Source organism: Epinephelus fuscoguttatus, linkage group LG22 (assembly GCF_011397635.1).
Source record: "Epinephelus fuscoguttatus linkage group LG22, E.fuscoguttatus.final_Chr_v1".
NCBI lineage: Eukaryota > Metazoa > Chordata > Actinopteri > Perciformes > Serranidae > Epinephelus > Epinephelus fuscoguttatus.
The window spans coordinates 8,984,371-9,011,524 of record NC_064773.1 but is presented as its reverse complement, the minus strand read 5'-3'; the positions used below and the strand labels follow the sequence as shown (position 1 = coordinate 9,011,524).

The 27,154-nt window shown below is 42.2% G+C and overlaps 1 protein-coding gene across 9 annotated transcripts in view; it reads left to right on the top strand.

The window, feature by feature from the left end:
- The window catches only part of ppp1r12a (protein phosphatase 1, regulatory subunit 12A), a 75,472-nt gene extending 50,607 nt beyond the window's left edge, over positions 1-24,865 (top strand). For 5 of the 9 annotated variants that reach the window (XM_049566812.1, XM_049566811.1, XM_049566818.1 and 2 more), the window contains 11 exons: positions 342-432; positions 822-998; positions 1,094-1,268; positions 3,439-3,554; positions 3,739-3,804; positions 7,354-7,370; positions 7,478-7,592; positions 10,365-10,469; positions 10,562-10,609; positions 15,320-15,370; positions 17,822-18,082. In XM_049566812.1, the coding sequence (XP_049422769.1) occupies positions 342-432; positions 822-998; positions 1,094-1,268; positions 3,439-3,554; positions 3,739-3,804; positions 7,354-7,370; positions 7,478-7,592; positions 10,365-10,469; positions 10,562-10,609; positions 15,320-15,370; positions 17,822-17,959 (1,099 nt within the window). In that variant the 3' untranslated portion in view covers positions 17,960-18,082. Of the gene's footprint in view, positions 1-341; positions 433-821; positions 999-1,093; positions 1,269-3,438; positions 3,555-3,738; positions 3,805-7,353; positions 7,371-7,477; positions 7,593-10,364; positions 10,470-10,561; positions 10,610-10,795; positions 10,830-15,319; positions 15,371-17,821; positions 18,083-23,037 lie in introns of those variants that run through there. The other 4 variants (XM_049566819.1, XM_049566813.1, XM_049566814.1 and 1 more) reach the window with 3 other exon arrangements.
- The last annotated feature ends 2,289 nt before the right edge of the window (positions 24,866-27,154 follow it).

Sequence of the window (27,154 nt, the reverse complement as noted above, 5' to 3'; positions counted from 1 at the left end):
CTTGAACTCTCGACTAGGCTGGAGCCTATTCAAGCTTGACATTGGGTGAGAGGCGGGGTACACCCTTGGACAGGTCACCAGACTATCACAGGGCTGACACATAGAGACAGACAACCATTCACACTCACATTCACACCTACTTAGAGTCACCAATTAACCTGCGTGTCTTTGGACTGTGGGGGGAAGCCGGAGCACCTGGAGGAAACCCACGCTGACACAGGGAGAACATGCAAACTTTCCCCATCTCAACAGTCACCTGATGCTAGAGTTTAGTGTTTATGCTCTTATTGCCAAACAGTTAATCTTAACCATGTGTTTATTTGTGTCTTTGCCTACATCAGGTCCTACCTGACGCCAGTGCGAGACGAGGAGTCAGAGTCCCAGAGGAAAGCTCGCTCCAGACAGGCCCGACAGTCGAGGAGGTCCACCCAGGTCAGTCAGCCACTATCGCCTCTGATATGTTGACAAGTGAAAGCACAGAGTCCCACGTCACGGCGACCTGACGGTGTCCCTGGTGTGCATCCTGGTTTTATAGCCACAGACTGTTTAGATATAGCTGTTAAGGTTGTTGAGACGGCACTCTTTGTGTACACAATTGGCACTTAACGTCCCGGCCTACACAAAGAGCTGATGGTTTTACGAGCTGACACAGTCTTGAAGTTTTTGACACTGAAGATTAAACATTGTAAAGCAGAGATTAGACTTGGATTTTTACTGCACAGCTCGGAGTTTAATGTAAATGACAAGATTATGGTTATAGAATAAAAAAATAATCCAAGCAAGGAACTTAAATTCGATGAATCTTAAATCTGTTTTTCCAGGGTGTGACTCTGACTGACCTGCAAGAGGCTGAGAAAATCAGCAGGAATCGTACCCCAAAGACCCGGGAGGAGGAGAAGGAGGAGAAGGAGAAGCAGGACAAGGAGAAGCAGGAGGAGAAGAAGGAGACGGAGACCAAGGAAGATGATTACCGGTCGAGGTACCGCAGCTATGAAGAGGTACATCTCCGCTCTCCGCTTCACTTCTACACCTTGAATATTTGACCACACTGTCCCTCTCACCTGTCGCCCGTCTCCCCCTCTCTCCCTACCAGCGCTACCGGCCTTCGTCCTCCTCCTCTACCTCCTCCATTTCCACACTCAGCACTGCCTCCACCCCGTCCTACACTAGCACCACATTGTCCTCCAGTTCCAGCTCCCTCAACAGGCCCAACAGTCTGACAGGGATCACCTCCTCCTATAGCCGTTCCTCCAGAGACACGGAAAAAGGTCAGTGCCATCTGAATACATCTACAGCTGCTACATGGCCACTAAAACCTCAGACTGGATCCATTTTAAACTGACTACAACAAAGCTCTCCCCACGTAGGCGCAGCATGAGGATGACGCTGTTATCTGTCCTCACAGGTCCACATTAGCACGGGCAAACTGCCACATGCTGATTAAGGGCATCGAGAGACAGAAAGGGATCAGGTTGCATTTAAAATTAAGTCACTCCTCTCTGAACAAACAAATCCATGAAGCATCCCTGGGAAAAAAGACAGTTTTAGTCTGTTGAACTGAAGGAAACACTGACCTCTTTGTTCTCCCACGACCACAACCTCTTTTTTTTTCATCTTTAATTTTCTCTGAACTCAGGCCAAGTCAAGTTGTGTGTGTCTTGTGAAGTCAAATCTTTGCCTGAACTCAGACTTAATGTACGGGTTTTTTTTCTTATTGTTCATGTCAAAATAATGACGGTCAAATTGTGCTCCTGTGAAAAAACTGACAGAGGTCAAAAGCAGACGATTTAGAGATTTACAAAAGGAGCAGATGTTATAATCTCACAGGCTCATTTTTACCTCTTTCATATGGAAACTTAAATTAAAGGAGAAGACCAGCAGTCTGATGCAACACACATTTAAAGGGGGCCTATTTAAAACATTTTCAGGTTCATAGTTGTATTTTGGTTTCTACTAAAACATGTTTACATGATTTAATGGTCAAAAACACTTTATTTTTCTCATACTGTCTGTGTTTGAACACCTGTGTTCACTCTCTGTCGGCAACACTCTGTTTTAGCACCTGTCTGTTGAAACCCCGCTCTAGAAACATCCCAGTCTGCTCTGATTGGTCAGCCTTTACGGGTCTTCTGCATCTCAGATTCTCTGCACCATCATTGCAGCCAGTTGAGTGACGGTAACGGAGAGTAGCAGCTCTTTTTCCTTTTTAAAATTTTACAGTAAAAGCGTCTGAACACAACTGGACATGTTCAGGCAGGAGTCTGATCTGAAATCAGAGGGAAATTAACATCTGCAGCCGAGATTATATGTTTCCCTGAAGGAAAACAAAGATAGGTAAATGTTTTTACAGTGGTACACAATAAGATGAAGGACAACAGGGTTTACATATGAGTCAAACTTCCATCTGGGACCTTAATGTTGGTTTCCCAATTGTCCCATTTCAACGTGTAGATGTCTGCCTTATATGTAAGTCTCAATGTCAGCTTTTCCAATGCCGCTAGATGCCCAAGCTGACTAAACCAGGAACTGACCGAGGGAACATCAGAGGCCCTCCCTTCACACATAATAATTACAGGGTTTTCCCTGGGCTTTTTCAAGACCAAGGTGGCAAAGGCCTGTGGCGGGGGGGATCTTGACAGCTGTACTTTTAGATACGTCCCCCCCCTCTATTAAATATGAAAGGAGCCCCCCCCCCCCCATGCTTGAGAGCTTTACACTGCTGACTTGTTTAATCAGAACAGACATGTCCTGTGATTTTCAGCCTTCTATGATTATATTTACCCTTTACAGCAGGTACATCCTGTCAGGTATTGTCCCCCCTCTATTAAATATGAAAGGAGGCTGAAAATCACAGGACATGTCTGTTCTGATGATACAAGTCAGTGGTCCTGAAATGTGTGTTTCTCTTCTATAATACACATTCTACATCTCGGAGGCGACGTCTTTCCACATACGGGCTTCCTTCGCCTTTCAAACGGGGCAGAGCTCCGTGGGAAACAGTAGGAGAGACACAGCCCAAGGGGGAACCGGGATCTGACACAACATCGAAGGGAGAAGCAGGTCCGTGGAGCTGTGCGCCGGACGGAAAAACAAGCGTGTTGCACCAAATGCGTGCCGCTACAGTGTCGCTTTGGGTTATGAGCGTGCATGACGCGCATCTACATCGAAAGTAATGGGTGTGAACGAAGACGTGAAGGATCCCCTAAGACAAACGGACAAGGAGAGAAGGGAATTTTGTGTTTCTGGGTGCTAATTCCCATCCAAAATTTCTGAATGTTCGGGCAGTCCAACAACTTGTGCATCAGAGTGCAGAGTAACAATTATACTAGTTATTATTCTTCTCCTTATCTTTTAATTTGGTGTCTTTTTGGTGTCATGGCAGCAACATCACCTCTGTGTGTCATGTGTAATCAACCATTTTTTCCTGCGCTTGGACAGAAATGGACAAAAAGGAGGAGGAGAAGGAGGGAGAGGACAAGCCCCGCTCCATACGGGATCGCAGGCGGCCCCGCGAGAAGAGACGCTCCACCGGCGTCTCCTTCTGGACCCAGGATGTAAGAGACTTTCACACAGCGATAGAAGTTTTTCTCTCACCATTATAAAGTATTCATAGCATAGTTCATGAGGGGTGGCGACGGGTTATAACACCGACACAACCCCGAGTTCCTCTTTGATCAGTGGGATAGCGAGAGCTGCGAGTCGTGCGTAACCCTTTTATCTGTGCTTTTTTAATTCTAGGGTGATGAAAATGACCCCGACCAGCAGTCCGACTCAGAGGAGGGCAGCACCAAGGGAGAGCCACAGGTAACGCAACACACACGGGCCAGAAAGTAGATAAAACTGACTTTTAATCAGGAGCCTTACAGCCTGACAGCCAAAACCAAACCATCCCTATTGCGTTTCTTGTGTGCCGTGACTTCCGTTTGATTCTTGCCCCTCTGCACTTGTTCTCTATTCTGGTCCGTCCTCATGTCTCATCTCATAAAGTCAAGGCCGAACAAGTCCAGCAGTCTTTGATATTCAGCACTCTGCCTGCCCTGTACAGCTATGATTTCCTCTCCGCCCACTTATCTTTCCTTCTCACCGTCCGCAGCCTTTGAATTTTTATTGTTCCCCCTCATTGCCATCTTCTGGTGATTGTCTGGTTGCTGTGGTGACCTTGCAACACCAGAAGTGGTCTCAGCCATAGATGAGTTTTAAGGGTTTTAGAAACATGGAGACATAGCAAGGAAAGGAAGTCTGGGTCACTGGGGTCAAAGCACACACATGAATAATAATAACTTTATGTATATGGCACTTTTCAAGCTTAAGCACAAAGTTCCCTCCAAAATTTAGAAAGTTAAGAACATATATACCTAAGTAAAATGTAGTTCTGTTTACAAATAAATAACTTAAAAACAATGAATCCTTCAGACCAGGAGAGAGTCTCTGTGCACTTAGCTAATCGTCTCTGAACCCCACAACCCACCAGCAGGTTTGAAAGGCATGTCATCTTTTAAATATTACCTAGATTCCACCGTTTATCATCACCAGAAACTGTAGAAACAGAAATTGTCAAATTTTTAGTTTTCCGATGGTCCTTGAATGTATCGTGAGGAACACTTGACAGTTTAAGTCCCTGTACGCACTAAATATGGAGCGTGGACTGCTGGCTGGAGAGGTGCCAGTTCACCTCCTGGGCATTGAACCCCCAACCACTCAGGGCGCCTGTCCAAAGCAGTCTCCTCTCTCTGACATCTCTCCATTTAATGCATGTATAGGTCCTGCATGTGTGTGCGTGTTTCCAGCCTGTTTGTATATGACAGTAGAGTGGAAAAAATTTAATCTCACCTCGGATATTAATAAAATATTTCTGATTCTTCTGATGATGATTCGTCTTCCTTCTTCTGATTCTTCTTCTTATTATTATTATTCTGATTCTTATTCTGACTAGGATTCTTCTTTCTGACTCTGATTCTTCTGATTCTTCTTCTGACTAATTCTTCTTGTTCTTCTGATTCTGATTCTTCAGATCCTTCTGATTATTCTGATTCTTCTGATTCTTCTTCTGACTCTGATTCTGATTCTTCTTCTGCTTCTTCTGACTGATTCTGATTCTTCTTCTGACTCTGATTCTTCTGATTCTTCTTCTGATTCTTGTTCTTCTGATTCTGATTCTTCTTCTGACTGATTATTCTGATTCTTCTGATTCTTCTTCCTCTGACTCTGATTCTAATTCTTCTTCTGCTTCTTCTTCTTCTTCTGATTCTTCCTCTGACTCTGATTCTTCTGATTCTTCTTCTTCTGATTCTTCTTCTTCTGATTCTTCTGATTCTGATTCTTCTTCTGCTTCTTCTGACTCTGATTCTTCTTGTTCTTCTGCTTCTTCTGACTCTGATTCTTCTTCTGATTGTTCTTGTTCTTCTGCTTCTTCTGACTCTGATTCTTCTTCTGATTGTTCTTGTTCTTCTGACTCTGATTCTTCTTGTTCTTCTGCTTCTTCTGATTCTTCTTGTTCTTCTGATTCTTCTGATTCTGATTCTCCTTCAAGGGAATTATACACACTGAGTGCTTCACATAGACAGAATGAGCATAAAACCACCAAATCACCAAAATCATAGAATCCTGGAGCCATAAATATTAGAATCAAGCAAGATGCAACATTTTTAAAAGACTTGCAGCAGTGTGAAATATAAAAGGAAACCGTTTCAGGCTGGAAAGTCCTAGCTAGTTAAAGGCTAGAGTGAAGACATTTTTAGCTTTCTTTTGAAAATATTTAGTAAGCCAGCTGCCCTGATATCTGTAGGTAGTGTGCTCCATAGCTTTGGGGCGTCATAGACAAAGGTTGCATTCCCAGTTGTCTTTCGGCTGTTGCTATAAACCTCCAATAAAGCAGCAGTACAGGATTACAGTGTTCTTGAAGATAAACCGTTAACAAATAAACTGTTTGCATAAAAAAAAAATCTGCATCATCAAGGCAGCAGGGAGGCCCTGAATGACTCCACTGAGACCAGCAGTCGTGACAAAATTCTGTGAAACTTCTGAACATCTGAACTGTCGGCTGTTCACGCAGAGGAGAGGACAAGAGAGGAAATTGTAAACAGTTGATGTAAAGTGCAGTATAGTGAAACAAAGGTTGTAGATAATAATAGCTGAGGGAAATGTCCGGGCCCTTGGCTTTCTGAAAATGTGGCCCTCCGAACAATATAGTTGAACAGCCCTGATGTTAGTAATGGATCAACCTGTCCTCCAATGCCTGAAATAAAAATAAAACTCTGACAAGCTTTTGAATCCAATTAAATGAATTCCATATCCCATATGGACGAGGCAGCGTGAGGCAGAAAGGGCACTGTTGTGAAAACAGTGCTGGCTGGATGAACATCCTGTTTGAATAGGAGTGTTTGCAGCGTGACATTGAGGGCAGACAGTAGTCGTTTACTCGAGTACAATCGGTGGGGATATATACGCTGCATCCAGCCGTCACTTTCAGGAGGACAGTCGACAGAGTGGAGCAGCAACAGAGCACTAAATAGGAAACAAGCAATTATCTCTGCATGGAGATCGGAAAGCGTACAGGAAAAGCTTCTGAGTGTCTTCCCTTTCTGCCTGGAACTCTCAGTTAAAAGTGGCAAAATGTTAAAATGTGTTTGGGCAATGCAGATTTGGAAGAGATCGTGTTTTATAGCAGACTTTAAAAGATTTACACGGCAAATTATTGAACCTCATTAGATAAAAATCATCAGGACTCACGTTATAAAACACAAACAGGAGCATTGCTTTGTTACTCATGAGTCGTGACTGCCAGATCGTGGCTGTAATCTCTCGTCCTGCATTGAATGGAGCCAAGCCGGCTGTGTATCTGATCAGCTGATGGTTTTCCTTGAAGGCTTCAGGACTCCTTGACTCAGATTGTAGCATTGTTGTGTCTCCGCCGCCCTCTGTCCGCCCCAGGAAGCGGACTGCAATTTTAAAATAGCTGGAAGCCCGACCCTCGGACCCGACCTCCCTATCTGATGTCTGGCCCCGTTCTGGGGGCCGCTGCACAAAGCGCAGCAGGCCTGCAGACGAAGTATGCCTCGAGGCAGTTTGCTGGCATGGCAGCTGTTAAGGAATAAATCTGCATGTATTTGTGTGTCGTGCAGGAGTGAGTGTAGGAGGCAGATTGCAAAGGAGGGAAGTTCAGGTGCTGATGGATGCAGAGAGGCTGTAGAATCTGAGAGTGGAGGTTTAGTTTAAAATGTCTCCTCTCTTCTGTCTGTTCAGTTTGTTTATGTCTGAATAAGAACAACATTAAGACGTGTCTGCTTTCAGTGTCGTGACGTGCTTTTCTCTTCATCATCATTAACCTTTGCTTTCATTTGTGCTTTCTTTCAGAGTGACAGGTTGTCCAGGTATGTTTCGCCCCCTTCATATTGTCACATTCTTTCTTATTATCCTTTATACGTTACCTGTACTGCAAAACAAATTTTTTTAATTTTGAATTATGTTGTTGTTGCAGGAATGAGAGCACTTCATCTATAGATCGCAATGACACTCTTAGCCGTGGCTATGGTGAGAGTCGGAGGACATACTCAAGCCGACTGGACAGAGACGACACCACTGATTATAAGAAGGTGTGTACTGATTTAAAACACTACACACACCGCTGCTTCAGCTTATCTGAATGCTGGGTTTAATTCCTACAACTGGCAAAGGATGCAGTTTGACTTTTGTACAGGAAATTTTGGACATGGGTGTGATACTAAGTTATGGTCTACACTAAAATGTGTTTCACTAAGACGTCACTGATTGATACTGAGTAGGCCCAAGTACCAAATCAGCAAGTCTAATGATTTGGCAGCACAATCCAAAGTACGAGCCAACAGCAGGAAGCACTGAGTAATAGAAACAGGTCTGAAGGCAGAGCTGACAAAAATTGGCTTAAAGTCTGTGTAAAGCAGCAAAAAATGTCTGTTATAAGTTTCTCACATCACAGAAATATGTGTCATTAATCACTGAGCCAAATTTGAAAGATTAAAAAAATCGCTAAGTATATAAAATTAGCTCTCAAAGTCATGGAAAAACAAGCACTTCTCTCTGCTGTGAAACGCTGTGGGCAGGTCCGGAGGGGTATGTCTGCAGCCTCTTGTCTCATGACTCCAGGCTGCAGCCATTCAGTCCACACCCACTGGCGGGAGGGAAGCCGCCTCCGTGTGCTGTAGAAGGACGTAACCCCGCACCTGCAGCCGGTGGAACTGGAGGATGTAATCCAGGGAGGGAGAGTGTCTGTTCGGCTCCATTGACTGAAAATATTTTTCCAGCGGATGTCTTAGTTACAACATGATTGAGCTAACTGGAGTAGTTTCGTGTCGTTTCCGGCAACGGGAGGCTTTTAACAGATGACCCAAAATGGAATAAATACCACACATAGCAACACAAAACTGCTTTGCTAGCTCAATCATGTAGTAACTAAGATATCCGCTGGAAAAAATATTTTTTTACACAGACCGTTCATTGAGTTACTGAGTTATTACAGACACCGCTAACGGCTAACAGCTAACAGCTAACAGTTAGCCCAGCTAATCTACGATAATTAATTACTATTAATGTTTGTTCAGTCATTGTGTTTATAGACTTAACAAACATCAGATTAGTCTAAACGGTGATATAGTGACGTGAAAAATGTGAGCCCACTAAATCCAGAACACAGAAACCTAGAAAGCTTTGAGAAGCCTTGCTCCACAATTCAACTGTAAATGGTTGAAAGGCTATTTTACACATTTTGAGGAATACTTTTATGACCTATTTAATGTGTTTAGAAGAAAATAGGAGAATTTGCTTTTCACGGACTTTAACATTGTAGCTTTTTACCAAATTTTCAATAAGAATTTACCGTATTTAAATGGAATCAGACTTTTCAACTCTCAGCAGATGATCGCTGATGATTAGCTGTTGCTGCTGTTAGAGGCAGCGCTGAAGGACTGTCTCCGTCAGCTGCTCTTTCTGCCTGGTTAGCACAAGTTAATACAACAGCAGCAGCTAACATCCAACACTGAGCCAGTAGACCAGTGTTTGGCAACCTAAACATGCAAAAGAGCTACTTTTGCTGGCACACACACACACTCACAAGCATACACATAGCTACCCCCTCCAAACCAGAGGCGGCTGCTGGTCTTTCAAGCAGGGACATCATAAAATTTGTCATATTGTAGAGAGGCAGTAACTTATAAAAGGAACATTTAATGGAAGTCGTTTTTCAACCACACTCATGCCACAGAAAAACAGTAAAACACACCTCAAAGATTTTCAGATGGGTTTAAACACCTGAACTGTGCTGTACAAACGGTGAAAATTAGCGATATGGCTTATGGAAATAAGGAACTCCGGACGACACTCTGTCAGAAGACACCCCTCGCAAATATCCACATGGGACTGAGCTCGAAATGCGAAGCGCTGTCAATTCCTCTAATCATCATGCATGCACCAAGCGTCCTCTCCTGCCTGCTGCTCCATTAGGTCCCAGGGAAGCTGAGCCTCCCTGGAAGTGACGATTTTGTCACATTTATCCAATGACCGTCTCGCTTTGCTGCATGAAAAAAAACCTGCTCAGCGCTGTCTCATAGGAATGCTTGGAGGCTCCGCGTCTACCGTGCTGACACGAGAATGTATGGCAGGGAGGTCGCGTTTGAAAACTGGTGATAAACAGCTGACGTTTGAACATCATAGTCATGATGTGAAAGCATCCTAGCGCACGTTTAATGCAGTGTAAATTCTTATTGTAATATAAATTCAATAGTGCATATTTGACAATTTCTTCTATGAAATTTTAGGGGAAGTTCAGCCTGCCTTGTTGTCTCAGAGCAATCGCCCCTGCTCCAAACACTTACACACTGACACAGCCCAACTCTGTCATCTAACCCAAACGTTAGCCTTGTGATGCTAACAGTGAGTCCTGTCACTGTGTGTGCAACACTGTCCCAGTCATGGAGCTCACACTCGGGAAGCAGTAGTCTCATATTACACAGAGAAGGGAAAGGAGAATACACCATAAACTGCTCTTGACTTGACCTATTTTGCTGTAAAGGTGCAGTGATCGGACAAAATTGCAAGGTCACACAAAATTCATGGGATTTGGCTGAATTGACGTGACAACCGGATCACTCTCCGTTTTCCTCAGAGTCCAGTTACTCTTGTTGTTCCTCCATCCTCCATTAATGCAACCTGGGAATAGCCGATATGGATAGCCACTGTGGGAAGACAAAAGCCTTATCCTCTTCCTGTTTTGGTTGTGCAGTGGTGGACATGCTTCCTTTGTTCCATACTCAGTGGCAGAGAGAATTGCATGCTAGAGTCCCTTGATTGTTTACTTGTCACACTTGTTGATTATGTTTGTGTCTCTTGTGCAGCTCTACGAGCAGATCTTAGCTGAGAACGAGAAGTTGAAGGCCCAGTTACGTGACACAGACCTGGAGCTGGCAGACTTGAAGCTACAACTAGAGAAGGCCACACAGGTACATGGAGCTCACACTGTTTCAGCTCATCAGTATCAACAACACCATTAGAACTCCTCATGACGAATGACTTGTATGTTTTCCCGTTGCAGAGGCAGGAACGCTATGCTGACCGATCACAGCTTGAGATGGAGAAAAGGGTAATGACAACACCGCTCTGTTTCACACGTCCTTTGTTTTAAAACACTAAACTTTACTGAACTGATGTGTAACTCATGTCTCTCTCAAGTTTATCTCAAACTACTCAGACGTCCTTGTGTTATTTCTGATAAACCCGAGCTGCTTTAAACATGTTGGTAACACTACCGATGGGTTTATGTCTGAAGGTAACAAGCAGGCCCCAATATCATCTGGGTGGTGGTATGATCTTAACCTGACTCTCTGTATCAGTCTACTCTCTGCTGCTGGCTGTCGTGTCACACATGTAGTCAGGGGGGGTCAAAGGGACTTCCCCTCTCCCCCTCATCGCCACCCAGAACACTGCCACCTTCTCTCTCACCTGACTTAAAACCTCAGAGGCAGCGTGTGGTCACCTCTTCTCCAGACTGCTTATTCTGTTATTCATGTGTGTGTGTGTGTGTGTGGAAGTGTATTTATCTAGTTTATACAGGAAGTAGATCAACTGTAGATCGTTACATTGCTGTTGAACGAACCTGTGCATGTGTGTGTGTTCATAGTGTTTTTTCACTCATGCAGTAATATGCTGGTGTCTTCAGCTGTTTAGCCATGAAGCCATAATCCATAGATTTATAAAATTCATCCATTATTTTTACGCCACGTTTAAGACCATCCTCCATTTGTCTTCACGTTTTATAATACAAGAATGTCCTTTTTTGTTTTGTTGTGTTCAAAAAAGACATTCTGACCCTTGTGTCCATGAGTCATTTCATTTAGGGGTTAGTTTGTATTTCTTTAAGTGGGGTTATATGAGGTACTTCTCCATAGCTAAAGCTAAGCAATGTACTGCCGTGGCTGGGAGCAGCAGCAAAGCATATTTTAGCCACCCAAAAAAAGAATGGAAGATACAGACACTTTAGGCCCGTTTCCACCGCAGGAACTTCAGGGTAATTTTACGGGGTTGGTTGGTGCGTGTCTCCACCGCAGGAACCACCCCCGAAGGACAGAGTTCCGGAACTTTTACGGGGGCTAAACAAGTCCCTGCCTCGGAGTAGGTACTCAGAACGGCCCCGAAAAACTCCTGGCTGGGGCTTGGGGATTACTTGGTGCTGATTGGATATACTCAGGAGGGATGTGATGTCAACAGAAAGCAACAAAATAGCCGGCATTTTTAAAACTCAGCAGATGAGGGTTAGCTCGTTCATAGCTTCCGCCGCCATGTAAAAAAACTCATTAAATGGCCTGTGAAAAAAATATTTTTTCCAGCTGATATCTTAGTTACAACATGATTGAGCTAGCAAAGCAGTTTTGTGTTTATTTGTGGTATGTATTCAGTTTTGGGAAATCACGATGTCTAGAAAGCATCAGGCTGCAGCTGACAGGGACAGCTAACGTTAACAGCAGCAAGGCTAACATCAGGACGTCATCTGTTAAAAGCCTCCCGTTGTCGGATACGACATGAAACTACTCCAGTTAGCTCTATCATGTTGTAACTAAGACATCCACTGGAAAAAAAAAAAAATTTTCACAGGCCATTTAGTGAGTTATTACAGACACCGCTAAGGGCTAACGGCGTCCCTACGTTGCCCCAGTCAAAATGGTCGCGCAACGATTACGTCACATCCAGAGCCCGGTAACTTTACAGGAACCTTCCTCCTACTCCGCTCTCTCAGTGGAGACACAGCGGTTGAGAGGGCCGGGCGAGAGGACGTTCCTGTAGTAGTTCCTGCCCCCCAAATACTACCAGGAACTTCTTTAGTGGAAACGGGCCTTTTGTCTTCAGTGCTATATTGTAGGCAACTGGACTTGCTTGAGTTTCTTGAGGAAGTTTCCCCTCTCATCCAAGAGGCTTCTTCAATCCTGGGATCCCTCCCCAGACGACCTAGCACCCATTCACACCTAGACCCATCTAACACTAACAACTCACATGTGACCTTATCGACTCTGTAAGGGTTCACACCCACACTGCGACTCCACACCGGTCATTTAGAGCTGAAGAAGCCTCTTGGATGAGAGGCGAAACGTCTTCAAGAAACTCAAGCAAGTCCAGTTGCCTTAGCCTGGTTCCAGACCATAAACCCCGCCCACTCAACTGAGTAGGCTTGCATCTCTGGTCTGGCATACTGCAATGAATTTGCAATTTATCTCATCCAAATGATGGAAGGACCAATGAACGCCGGGAGTGGGGGCGGGTCTAGCGATTAGCCAATCAGCGCCACATTAACGATGCTATCGAGGTATTTCGCCACTACTCGCGTTAATGGAGGACCAAATTAAGGAAGCTGCTAAACTGGATTTAACTGCGATGCAGCTGGGCGTGCACAACAACGGAGACATTTTAAACAGGCAATGCTCGCTTGTTTTCGGCACCCCCGAGGCATGGATACTAATGACGTCAGATTCTGGGTGAGTCGTTGATCTCTACTGATTGGTTAGGGAAAAATCAAATTTCCTCCCCCTTGTAAATCGCCTTCAATGTAGGCGATGTCAGACTGAAGGTTCTGGGAGCACTCAGGCTACAGTTGCCTAAGATATAGCACTTACAATTACCATGACCTGGATGACTGAGAATCTTCACCTACTGCACATACAAACGCTTTGAGTCATTGGTTCAGTCCAACAGTCAACCCAGAGCATCTGTATTTAAAGACCTGGGAATGAGACTCAACAATCAGCTCTCTTTCACCAGAGTTACACACAGAACCTTGAGGTGTTCGATATATTTAGAATATTTACACCACTTTACCTTGCTGTCATTTCAGTCCTTTCAAACCTGGAACTGAACTTAAAGTGAAATGTTTCTGTGCTCTCTTCAAAGTCAGACTCGTCTTACAAAAACAGTCATTTTACCTCGCGGAACACAGGAGTTGCTGACATTTGAACTGGTGCCAGTACTTCAAATTCCTTTACTCTATCAGTCGTAACAAAAACAGAATTTTTGAACAACCTGCAGTCAGTAAGTGATTCTGCTCTTTTCTAGTCATACTTTTCTCTCGTTGCGCTTTTCTAAGTCTCTGTCTGTAACAACAGTGATACAAGACTATTTCTAAAATAGGAGAGAAAATAGACCAGATAGCTAGCTGGGAAGCCAACAATGCTCCTTGGCCTGCCTCTTAGCTTTGGAGCATTTCATGACACTTCAGCCTCCTTTCCAAATCTGGCGGCTTCAATGTATTCACTGCAAAGTAGGGCTGTCAAAATTGCTCAGAAACGACGTTTGAATATTCCTTTAAAAAGTAACTCATAGGTTCGAACCATTCAAATTTTTTTTTTCTGCATTATGTCCACAAGAGGGCAAACTAATACAAGGAAACATGTATATGTATTAATACAAGGAAACATAACTACTTGTAGGTATTTTTATTTCAACATAAACGTCTTTGAAAACATTTACATACCTACACATTAAAACACATAAAACAATTATCTGTAACATTACGTTATAAACGACCGTGGACCTCTCGCTCGGCCCCCCTTTCTGACCCATCAGGCCACACCGCCCGCGGAAGCGCTGCGAATAGCCTCGAAGCGAAGCCAGTTTCCTTTCGGCGCCCATGTTGTGCCGCGCCGCGCAGCTCCGTGGCCGGCTCGCACCCTGCAGCGATCGTTTCGGCGTCTGGTCTATGTGTGCGCTGCGCTTCGCAGCACTTCCGCGAGCTTCTTCTCCACAATCGAATATCAATTTTCGCATTCGGAGGTCCTTTTTTTTCCAAATTTAAATTTGAATTTAGAATATTCGTTGACAGCCCTACTGCAAAGCACCCTAATGCTGGCCACAGAATTTCGCGGGCAGCTTTCCCACCTTTTGGGTGCTTCCACCTTCTGTTTAAACGCAGCGTTCTTACTAAGGTGCTTTCTTAGATACCGAAATTTGGCAACGTGAATCAGCACTTGTGATACCAACGTAATTTGGTCGGTACCCTTAAAAGTACCGAGTTCTGTACCCAACCCTTCTGCTATTACTACCACTGCCTTGATCAGTTTGTTTGTGTTTTTGTGTGACTTTGTTTTTTTTCAAAGCGTTAGTTTGGATTCACCAAAGTCACAGAATAACACAAACAAACTACCGAACAAGGCAGCGGTAGACCAGCAGCTCCTGTGTTCAGCAACGTAACATTACTGTTTTAAAAAGAGCGGGGGGGAAAGGCCTCAGTTCCCTGTTTGAATGGGCTGTGTGCCTGCAACGTAAAGCAATAAGATTAGCTAAAACCATTGCGTACACATAAACCACTCTTCGTTTATTTAAGTGGCTAAAGTATGTTGTGCTGCTGCCTCCATCCACAGCAGTACATTGCTTAGTTTCTGTGACAATACTCATGCCTGCTTCTCCAAACTGAGGGCTTGCTGACTGCCATCAACTGTGGGTAATACACAGACTATGGATAAAGTACCTCACACAACCCCACTTAAAAAAAATCCAAACTATCTCTTTAACGTACCATCCAACACATCTCCATGTTCCCATCTCTGGACTCATTCCTGCCTTTGATATCCTTACATGTGAATTACATACACGTCACTGAATATGTAAGTCAGACCTGGCTGTTGCTTGCAGACACCTCACGAGACATGCGTGTGTTCAAGTGTGTGTGTGCGCTGTCGCTACACCCTCACCATCTTCCCCACCGTATTTTATGCAGTGTGTAGAGCCTGCACTAAAGTGTGCTTCCTGCTAATTGTCTCCATTAAATGTGCGACTCCAGAATTTAACCTGCTCTCCTCCGCCCCCGCAGGAAAGAAGAGCTCTAGAAAGGAAGATTTCTGAGATGGAGGAGGAACTTAAGGTACACACAGTCACAGACATACACACTCACACACACATTATACTCTCTGTTCATGCACAGTGGGGTTTAGAGGGCTTCCATTAATGGAGTCAAGAACACAGCGAGTGTGGAGGTGGTACTTATGAGCTCCAGCATAGTGCTAACAGCTGTCACGTCAGTCTATCAGTGTCCCTTTGTGTATAAATCTCACTTTTGGGGGTTTAATGGGAGCAGTGAGTCATGTAAAATGCCACCATGTTTAAAAGATATGTTTTACTTTCATTGTACCCAAATAATATTTTGAGAATCTGGAAACATGAGCAGTGACGATCAGACAGGTGTTTAATAACATTTCAGATCTTAGCAATTAACATCTGGAGTGCAGTGTTATTATAATCAGTGGGAATAATGGGCTAAATTACAAAAAACAGGTCCCAGGTTGTATTAAATTACATTTTCTTAGAAATACTGTCATGTCTGTTTTTAAAACTGGACAAATATGATGTAGTTGATAAAGAAAAAAAAATCATCTTGGCTTAAATGTGAGACGACCCCCCTGTTCAGACATATACATGTTGAGAAAGTAACCAGATATTTTTTTCATTGCATATTCAGAGGACATGTAGCTAGCGGATCGTGAGGAGATGTTTGCTGTATGTGACAAAAACTTTTCAAGCTTAGGAAGACTTGGAGAGCCTTTTAATTTTGTCAACAAAAACTAGGACTAAATATGTTCGGCAACGCCTTTGTCCTATGACAAAGACAAGATGATGACAAGACAACACCAACATCACAAACATTAACCACGATTTTATTAATATGCAGTATTGTTGACAAATAAGAAAAGACCTTTGCCTTTGAAATTGTCGCACGTCTAAAAATAAATACAGTCTCACGTTGTTTTCTTGTCAATTCGGCATCAGTATAATCCTCAAAGAGAAACTGTATTTGCGTACAAACTTTTCCTTTTTGGTTTTTATTTCCTCAAAAATGAAAGAAAGTTAAAAACAAACAAACCAGAAAACAACCTGGAAAAAGAGCTTAGAAATTAAAATAATTATGCAACATAATTTGAAATATGTAATAATAATAATAATTATAAATCTAGTTTTCCTCTAGCTTTTTCTTTCCCATAGGTTTTGAAAAATAATTTCCTAAATCTTTTAACTTTTTGCAATCTGTGGGACATTTCTTACCAAGTTGCTCATTGCCTTTTTCCCCTGATTTCTGAAAGAAATTGCACCAATTTTCTCAGGGTTCAAAGGTTAGAATACTCGTGAAAAGTGTCTGAAAGCAGCACAAGAAAAGTGATACAACATGCTAACGCTATTAGCACAAGCCTATGGCATTTTACATTGTATAAATTAGCCTAGCTGCTAGTGGACTTTTCCTGGACTCGTATGAAGCCAGGGACAACAGCAACATTTAACAACCGACAAAACAACTGTCTATAAACACATTTTCCAAACAGATATAGCATGCTAACGTTATTAGCACAAGCCTATGGCATTTTACATTGTATAAATTAGCCTAGCAGCTTGTGGACTTTTCCTGTACTCGTATGAAGCCAGGGACAACAGCAACATTTAACAACCGACAAAACAACTGTCTATAAACACGTTTTTCAAACAAATAAAGCATGCTAACATTATTAGCACAAGCCTGTGGCATTTTACATTGTGTAAATTAGCCTAGCAGCTTGTGGACTTTTCCTCTGCACTTAATGAAGCCAGAAAAAATCACACACAAGACTTAAAATGCTATTTTTGTGGAGGCTTTATTGTCTTCAAAACTGGGGCTAAAAAACGGCTCCTGATGAGTCTTAACAATGAATATCTAATGTTGTGAATACGTAAATGTTACAACCTCCACTCTTGTAAATGTGATTCCTGTTCAATACAGTATCTCACCTGTGTCCACATGTTCGACTCCTCCTGCTAAACGTGCATCTGTTACTCAGCTCAGGCACATCTCAGGTCAGCTGCTGTAATCTATGTTGACATCTCGGTTAAGCTCCTCCACTGAGACGGCCAATTAAATGTCCCTTTTCTTGGAACTGATGTTAGGACGACAGAGAGAGAAGGAAAAAAATCCATTAAATCCTAGTAAGCAAGTGTTGTTCCCATCGCTGTGATAACCAAGTGTGTTTATTTTTAGGCAGCTGGCTGATCTTATCAGTGTCACTTTTCCATTCTATCTACAAGCATCACGCTGAAGCGGAAAAGCTCTTAATCATTCCTTCGGTTTCCAAAATCTGTCCCCATTTTCTAACAATCTTCCTTTTTCTGTTCTCCCTCTTCTCCTCCTCTCGGCCCCTCTTCTCTATTAATTTATATTGTCCTGTCTTTCATTAAACCTTTCTCTCCTCACCTGTTTCTACAAACCTTTTCCTCTCCTGCCATTCTCTCCTTCCTCCTTCCCTCCTTTCTCTTTGTTTTCCTGTGTTGTGGTTGTTGTTTTCCCCCCCTGCAGAACCTCCCCCAGGTAAAACAGGTTCAGGCCCTGCGGCAGGTTAAGGAGCGGCTGCAGGCTGAGAACCGGGCCCTGTCCCGCGTGTTGGCAAAGCTCTCGCAGTCCGCCTGCAGCCAGCTGCCCACCGTCGACCTCTAAGCCACGTCCGTCTGTCCACCACCATCTCCTCCTTTTTTCCTGTCCTTCTTCTTCCTCACCTTCCCCCTCCCCCCCCTCCTCCTCTTCCCAACCCCATTCTTCTCATGCTCCATTCGTGCTCTGCCCGCACCCATAGACAGGCAGGTGCCCAGCCGCCCAACCACCACTGGTTTTGTAACCTCCCCTTTCCGCCCCCCTCTGCCTCCCCAGAGCTTTTGGTTTTCAGATTGGGGAGGGTGTCTTTTTTTTATTTTCACAACAGGACACTCTCCTTTTACAGTCGGCAGCTGGCAGGTGATTTCCACAACTGTCAGCTCGTAAACATATCCTACATATGTCAAACTAACGAATATATCTACAGTAGGTGGAGAAAGGCTCAGGTAGGTGTCATTAAAGGCTGGCAGGTGTCTAAATTTACTCCAAAGCTTAATTCTGAATGAACACATGAATCACTGTAAAGGAAAGTGTCCTCTTTGTAGTTCCTAGTTGTGACGCTTCCATCACAGGGAGCTCAGTTGTTCAGTTTGGCTTGTTCTGGCTTCCTTGCATGAAGTGGCTTCCTTTTTTGGCATCAACCAAATTTTCAGAGATTGGAACCTTTCCTTTCCCCCTCCCCTCGTTTTCTCCCCCAAATGTTTAATTTTGACAGATGACATCAACAAGCATGGACACAGGCTCAGCATTGTGCCTGATCAGTATCAAGTGTAAACTCATGTGAGAACATGAATGAACATGTGAGCTAGCAGTTGATGGTCATCTGTGATCAGTACATGAGTCTGTTTTTAAGGGGACTGGAATCTGTTGTTGGAGTGTCAGTGACGTAGAACATGCGTCATCCTACTTAAAAGGTTAGTTTGGATTTTTTGAAGTGAGGTTGTGTCAGCTAGAGGCAGTGTGTTAGCTATAGTAGATGTCAGTCGGTGCACCACCTCTTCAGGACGGTCTCGGTCCGGTTGTTTTGGTGCACACCTGAGTGTGATTGCTGTGTTCACACCTGCCCAAGTGAACCACACCGAGGGGGCAAACGAACTTGAGTTTGATTGAACCGAACCAAATAGGGCAGGTGTGAATTGTTTTCAGTGGGCCGCCATCTACTGTACATGTAGGTAACACACTGAGTGTCGATAAGTACCTCGCACAACCCTGTTTCAAAAAATCCGAACTATCCCTTTAACGTTCACCACCACAGTGTCTGTACATTTTTTAAACAGTCAAACACTAAGTTACACGGTTATATATGTAAGCATTTCGCAGAATTAAAGACATACTGTCACCCAAATAGCAGAATTTTTGTTGGTGATATAAGTGTACTGAGTTTTGTTCGGTATCATACATCAGTCCAGCATCTCAAAATCATGCCAAGATTGAGATAAAGTCGATACAAGAATTCATCTGTTACGACTCAGTCTAACCCTCCAGAATTAGAGTGTTGTCTGCCCATCAGACATGATGGAGCTTCACCTTAGATACTACGGAGCCTGGCAGGTGTCATGACGGGAAACACATACATTCTGCTCTTCAGTAATTTGAGTCAGACTCTAAAATTACTAATAAATGTGCACAAATTAACAGAATATAATGCTGAACAATCTCGTTGACATTTTAACAGGCTTTTTTTTTCCTCCTGGGGATCAGTCTCATCCCGACATCTGTTGTTGAACAAGCTAAATCTGAAGCATAGACACATTTCTTTATCCAAGGTGTACAGACCAATGCACTCAGTTAAAGTGGCTCGTTGAGATTATCTTGTAAATTTCACTTTCTATTTTGAGTTAGGCGACACAGTGGTGTACAGTATAACTAATTAGTAGCATCCAAAGCAGAGCAGTATTGCCGAAACAACATTCAAAGTAGCGTCATAACTATTTTTTATTTACAGTGAATTTCTGGCACAGAGTATTTGTTTCAGAGTGCTGTAGAGCAGGCGTTCTTAACCTTTTTGACCTTGCGGCCCAACTTTTCTAGTACAATGTGGCCAGGGGCCCATTCAGATATTAACATGTTTAATTGATTTCACTCTTGGTTTGATTTGTATTCAATAACTAGATCAACTTCCAATTAATAAGATAAAAACATATCAAATAAATTACGTGATACAGTGTGATCATCACAGAAACATTTATTTATCATGTTGATGTAAATCTACACCTCCGTCAAGATGCCAAACAGGCTAACAATTCATGGGACAAATGTGGTGCAAGAACATATTTGACAACAATTTTAAAGGCTCAAGTTACAGCAAAAAGGATGGCCTCTCAAAAAACTGTTAAGAAAAATTAGAAATTTGACAAATAATATTATGTGGTGATAAATACATTCAAAATAATAAAAATTTAAAAATAAATAAATAAATAATATTAAATAAAATAGAAATAAAGTGCAAATGAAACTAAAGCTTATAATCACCAAGTTTAAAAATACATAAAAAAAATAGATAAACTAGTTACAATACAGTTGTTTAACAGTTAAACAACTGACTGACGCATTACCGCCACCAAGTGGTGGGAGGCTGTATTGTAACGGAGTGTGTCAACTTAACAGTATGCGGCCCTCGCGGCCCACAGGTGCAAAAATGAATTTGTTTCGCAGCCCTCTAGGTGGCGCTCGTGGCCCACACTTGGGCCGTGGCCCCATGGTAAAGAATCCCTGCTGTAGAGTGAGTGAATAAAGCCTGATTTATGGTCTTGCGTTGACTCAACGACGTCGCTACGTTGTAGCCGTGACACCGTTGTGAACCCTTCGAACTTCTCCGTCACTCCGTTTCATCGTGGTGCAATTCACCGCCAGAGCAGTAGGAGGCTGCGTTCCTTTCCTGAATGGTTGTCGTCGTCTCTAGTTGATTCTTTGTTTAGCTTCCGGCTTTTCCGGTCACAGAGAAATGAACGCGGAGCATGGACAGACAGCTCCAGCCGTATCCGTATCCGTATTGAACGTTGAGCATAATGTCATATATATATATATATATATATATAGTGAGCCTTAATACTGCAACATCTACATCGCAACAGAAGATGTTTAAAGATGGCGGGGATGGCGCAATCTGGAAATACGGAACCGGAAATGCGTTGCTACCAAGCAAACCAATCACAGCCCTGCCGGTCTGCGCTGGGTCTGCGTCGCCTCGACGTGTAGTTACATTTTTGGGGAGGTGCACGTCAGGCTACGCTGGGGGCTACGGAGAGGCTTCTGCGTAGCCCCGTACCCTACGACGTAGCGATGTCGTTGATTTAACGCAGGACCATAAATCAGGCTTAACAGACAGGTATTTGACAGAGACAGCAAACTAGCTCGTCAACATGGCCAAACACAAGTATGACGCTGAATACATTCAACCGTGTAGACCTTGTGAACTAATGACTAAGGAGCATTCTGGACCCCCTGGCTGGACCAGTTGGGAACCACTGCAGTAGAACTCGAAGGAACGAAGGAAACTGAAATAAAGTGATAGCAATTATATTTATGTGAGTGAAAGTATTTGTTGGCAACTCGGTACCAAAAACAGCTGCTAGCTTCCAGTTAACACACTCACATTGTGGCCGCTGATAGCTCCATGAAAGTCTGACTCACAAAGGATATTGCACTGAGAACGCTCACATAAATTTTGCAGCTGTGTGCAGTTTGCCTTTTGTTGCATCTGAGTGCAATCATGTGGCAAAGTATAATAAAAAAAAAAAAAAACAGTTGTCAGAACAATGACAAAGAGAAAAAACAAAGAAGCGAGCTCCAGGTCCTGACAGACGAGGTACAGAGGCACACGCAGCTTCAATCACTGTAGAGTCTGTGTGTGACACCACTTTATTAATATGCCTCAGTTAGCACCAGCTCTGATGCAGTGTGGCAATTAGTGCTGATCTTTGTGAACTGGCCTTACTTAATTTAAACATACTGTATGTAATATTCTGCCACTAAGGGTTTCTCAATCGACACAGTAACAGAAGATGGAGCAGTGTCGTTACTGCAGGCAGTTTCTCCTGGTTAGAATTCCGTCAGTGTTCATCGTTCAGGAGCCGAATTTACGCAGAGGTCTCTTCCTCTCCAAAACAAACAGATCAGGTGATTAAAACTAGTAAGAACACTGAATGAATAAACGTAAAAAACAGTGTTTCTCCGATGCTGTTCGGCACGGCAGGGGCTGGAGACGAGTTGCTGCTGACGTTTGCGCAGCTTGTTTCTATGCTAACTTAAGATCCAGACATCCAGTGACTAAAATCCCTCGTCCAATCAAATCACACAGTTAAAAACAACCAAGATCTGTAAAATTATGTTGTAATAGTGTGGCTGAAAACTGGATAGAAGTCAGTTTATGACAGCTTCTGGCAGACAACCACAACCTTGACGCATAGGTAAAGGGGATATGACGACATGAGCGGCGATCAAATGACACAGACCGTGTTACTTTTACTAAAATTACAGATTTCTGTGGGTTTGAACATTGTTGGAAACATTTAGGATGATGTAAGTGCACAACTCAAAAACATATATAACATCGGCCCAGTTGTTTTTAAACACTTAGATGCAGGAAAGTTGCATATTATCTTTAAATATCTGCAGATAACACAGGAGCACCAAGATGCTTTTTGCTTGGCCGCACAGCTACAACATGCAAGAATTAAAGGAAGAGTTGTTCCTGACACCTGCCGGGCTCTGTTGGAGACGATACAGCGATCCACATGTCAAACTTTCGATGCACTAGATCAGATTAAAAGTGACTTTGTGTCTCTGCTGTGTATTTTTGTGGCTGCCGTTGAGCAGCCGCTCAGACTCTGCATGGCTTTCTCAGGATCTTTGGCCTGTGGTGTGCCCGCTTTATACTCCTCTCTGTCTCTTTGACTTGGGACAAAGATTTAATTTTCTTTTTTCTCTTAAATAAAGGAGAAAACAAAACATGAGCGATGCTGTGTGACTCGGAGATTGCTTTACACAGGCTGCAATTAACAGTTTGTAAAAACCGGCCTGACTGGTTTGACGACGCTTTGTGTCTGTTGAGACTTGTCTAAGCCTTCTCTCTCTCTCTCTCTCTCTCTCTCTCTCTCTGTCTCCTCCTCCCCCTCCCTCTTTTCCTTTTTCTTCCCTTTCAGATGCTCCCAGACTTGAAAGCAGACAACCAGAGACTAAAGGACGAGAACGGAGCGCTCATTCGAGTCATTAGCAAGCTTTCCAAGTAGAACAGACCCCCTCTGCCCCGCCCCGTCTTCTGCACCCCCTCTAGTCCCCCATGGCAGTGACTAATGGAATTGCACATTTAGATATTAATTGCAACAGACATCAGAGACAAGACTCAGTTTTTTTTTCTTTCTTTTCCTCCTCCCAGCTCTTTATCTCCCCCTTTTTTTGCTCCACCACCACCACTGCGGCATCCATCCATCCATCCACCTCCTCCTCCTCGACTATTACCCACTCGATCGTGTGGCTGCTGTCCTGATAGAACCACTGAGTTTACAAACAGGAGACGTGTGATCAGCATGTAACCGGGCGGGGAAGCCTGAAAACTATTTAACCAATAAGCCTTAGTTGTACATAAAAGAGGAAAAAAAGAAAAAACACTCGCAGCGATCTCTTCTCTCTCTTCTCTCTCGGCTATCACTGAAGAACAGATATTATCCGACACCTGATTTTATTTGTGCCACAATCTTTTCCTCTCCTTGTGTTCGTGTTGTGTGCTGTGCAGTTTCCCCTTTTTAAAAACCCCTTAAAGTGCCACTTCTGCCCCGTATCGCTCCTTATCTCCTCCCTCACACACACACACAAACACAGTCACTGACGCACACACACTCACGCCCCCTCATTTTTTTTGTTACCTCTGTGTGTCTTCCTCCAAGAGGGATTTTTTTTTTTTTTTTTTTTTTTTAAATTCTCGCTTTAGCGGAAAAAAGAGGCGGACCTGGTGGAATTTAAGCTTTCACTATGTGCAATATGCATTTCTTTTTTTTTTTTAATGCTTTAATGATGAGTCCATCACAAGTAGGATTTTTCACTCTTCCACCGCTTCCATCGCTCACCTTCCTCCTCTTTTTTTTTTTTTTTTTGTTTTAAGTTTGTAGTGTAGTCAGTTTATACTCTGTATTTCTCACTTTGTTTTAGCAGGTACTGAGTGACGCTGTATATACCTGTATGTATTTGTTTGAGACCAGCACATGGCATGCGTTTATGGTTCCCGTCTGTTACTATTAAAAAGTATACAAAATTCCAGAGGACAAAAAGGTGTGTTTTAATTATTATTTCTTTTATAGACATTGGATACATAAAGTAGAGCCGCTCTCTCGTTACACGGGGACGACTGGCAGTGTTCAGTGCTTTAATTTTTCTCCAGTTTAAAATAAGTGTTCACATAATTGTGAGATTTAAAAACAGAAAAAAAAAAGAAATAATCGCTTCACTACATTTCACTTTCATTGTATTCAGTATCTTGGAAGAGTGCTGTTAATTTTGTTTCCAATTTTTTTTTTTTTTTTTTTTTAAAGCTGTAGTATTATAGCCAAGGTGTTGTCACTAAAAATAAAAAAAGAGAACTATCTTAGGTATCGCTAACCCAGTCCTTTTTACAAATGTCTACATGCACTGTCAATGCCATGTGAGGAGTCTTGATGTCAGGTTAAAGCAAATCGCCACCATCAAATATTCCATGCATCTGGAAAAAAAAAAAACATTTTATGCATTTCAGTGGCCTTTTAAGGATATTTTAGTAAAAGTTTAAAAAATTAAAAAGGAAAAAAAAAGTCGCTGCAGATGGGCCGATGACCATCTCCTCTGGTTTAGACTTTTTTTTTGTTTGTTTGTTTTTCTTTATTATTATTTTTTTTTCCCGTCATCTTGTAAAATAGGTGTGTGGCTTAATACATGCAAGCTGTGCTGTGACTACCAACCACTGAAGAGTTCATTAAAAATAAACTTGTACATTGTAAAGTTCCCACGTCTCATTATTTAATTATTTAAATGTTGTTTTTTAATATCTGATTGTCTGGCCTGTGGGGTTGCTTTCTCGAGAACTGCTCATACACACAACCTCACACTCGAGACTGCGCTTCTCTTGGTCCCCAGCGATACACCTGCCAAGTGTGAAGTACATCAGACAGTTAAAAGTACCTAGTAATATGCACTTACTCTGCAAAGAAACATGTTTGTGATGTTTTTCAATACAAGCACGACAAAATTGTATTCACCTCCATCATATTGGAGCAGAAGTCTCAAAAATTCCTGCACATAGAATCAAAACTGCCTGTGTAACTATGGAATGCCCTTCAAGTCAATATTAGATGAATAAATAGATCAATAAATTAATACGGCATGCTAAAATAATTAAATAAGGAAATAAATACATGAATAGATCTGAATATAATAATGTCAAGTCAGTGTAGTTCAACAAATAAATTGGATTTTATTTTTAAAAAATGGATGGTTTTCAGGAAACTACGTTTTAAGTTGAGTGGATTTTTATTTCATTTCACACTTAATTTAGGATTATTTAGTGGCCACATTTATTAATTTCAGGCATATTTATTTATTTAATATTAACTTAAATGGCACTAAAAAAGACTCCTTTTTTATTTCAGGGGATTTTTATTTCAAAATTAAAACTGCATAACTATGGAATTCCATTTAAGTCAATAATAAATATAGCTTTGAAATAAATACACAAATAAATGTTAATATAATTCATCATTAAGTCAGTATAATTCAATAAATAAATAGGTTTTTATTTTTTTAAAAAGGATGTTTTTCAGGGGAAAATTTTTTTTTCATACTTATTTTAGGATTTATTTGGTGGCCATATTTATTTTCTAAAGGGCATATTTTTTTATTTATTTTTTTATGCTGACTTAAATGGCATTCTTATACAGAATGTTTTTAATTTTTAGGGGAATTTTAGTGAATATTTCCATATTTATTTATGTCAGGATTTATTTCATATTTATTTCTTGCATAGGCATATTTATTTATTTATTTATTTAATATTGATTTAAATGGCACTCCATACCTGAGTGGACAAGATTAGGGGCTTAACAGAAAATACTTTTATTTTTATTTATTTATTTTTTTTTTAACTCTTTACTGAATTTCAAAGCTTTTCAACAGTCATTAGTGTACAGTGTTAAGTGAAACAGGCAATTTTTAAACATCAAACCCGCTTTCCCACCCCCCACCCCCATACCTTCACCCATCACAGGTCATGAGGCACATACAGACAAGTGAGTAAACAAACACACCAAAAATAAATAAAATAAAATAAAATAACATAAAATAAGTAAGTAAATAAATAAATAGAATATAATAAAATAAAACAAGGGGGAAAGAGTCAGAAATGAAGATGATATGGGTAGTTGATCAGTCCTTTTCTGGGTCTGGTATAATGTGTAGAAAATACTTTTATTGTAATTTGGGTGAACTGGCCCTTTAATGCCGTTATAATCTAATAACCAGTCATGTTTACCTTTGAAAATGATGTTAAAGTTCATGTCTGAGAACTGTACCTGCTCCTTCACCAACAGGGAGTGTAGAGCCTCTTCACTGTCACTACACCATCAGACCAGTAGATGGCGCACAGTCAGGTGCACTGAACATCATTTTACCACAGTGGAGAAATTTCTTTTAACTAGTGAGTATACACTGCAGATTACAGAGTTAAATGTCTTGACCGAAAGACCTTGAAGCAGCAGAGTGATATCTGCTTCTCCATTAACAGCAGGAACTGTTTCTTTACAGCAGGTTAAAAGCATCAACAGTAAGCCAACCGGTCTCCTAACTGAGTTTAAAATCCTTCAGATTCACAGTATTCATACTCATGATTCTGCACCGCTTCACTGTGCTCTATTGTAATTCTACATGGCAGCTGATTTGAAACAAATAAAGTACAGCTCAGAGGAAGATGACATGCACACTCAGCTGTAAAGTGACAAGAGTGTCTGCTGAGCGTTTGCTGCAGCTTCCTCCACAGAATCAGATTCCTCTTTGTGACTGACATTCAGTGGTGAAAGTACTCAGATCTTTAATTTTAGTTACAAGTTCAAGTCCTTTAAAACTTCAAGTAGAAGGTCAAAAGTATCAGCATCCTGCCTGTCCTCGCTGGTATCGCTCCAGCAGAGGTCAGATGAAAAGCAGCCACGCTGGCCCTCGCTTGAAAGGCACAGACGAGTGAATCCCACCTCCTCCGCCACAGACACCACAGCACTCGCGTCTCAAGTCCCATCTGATACCTCC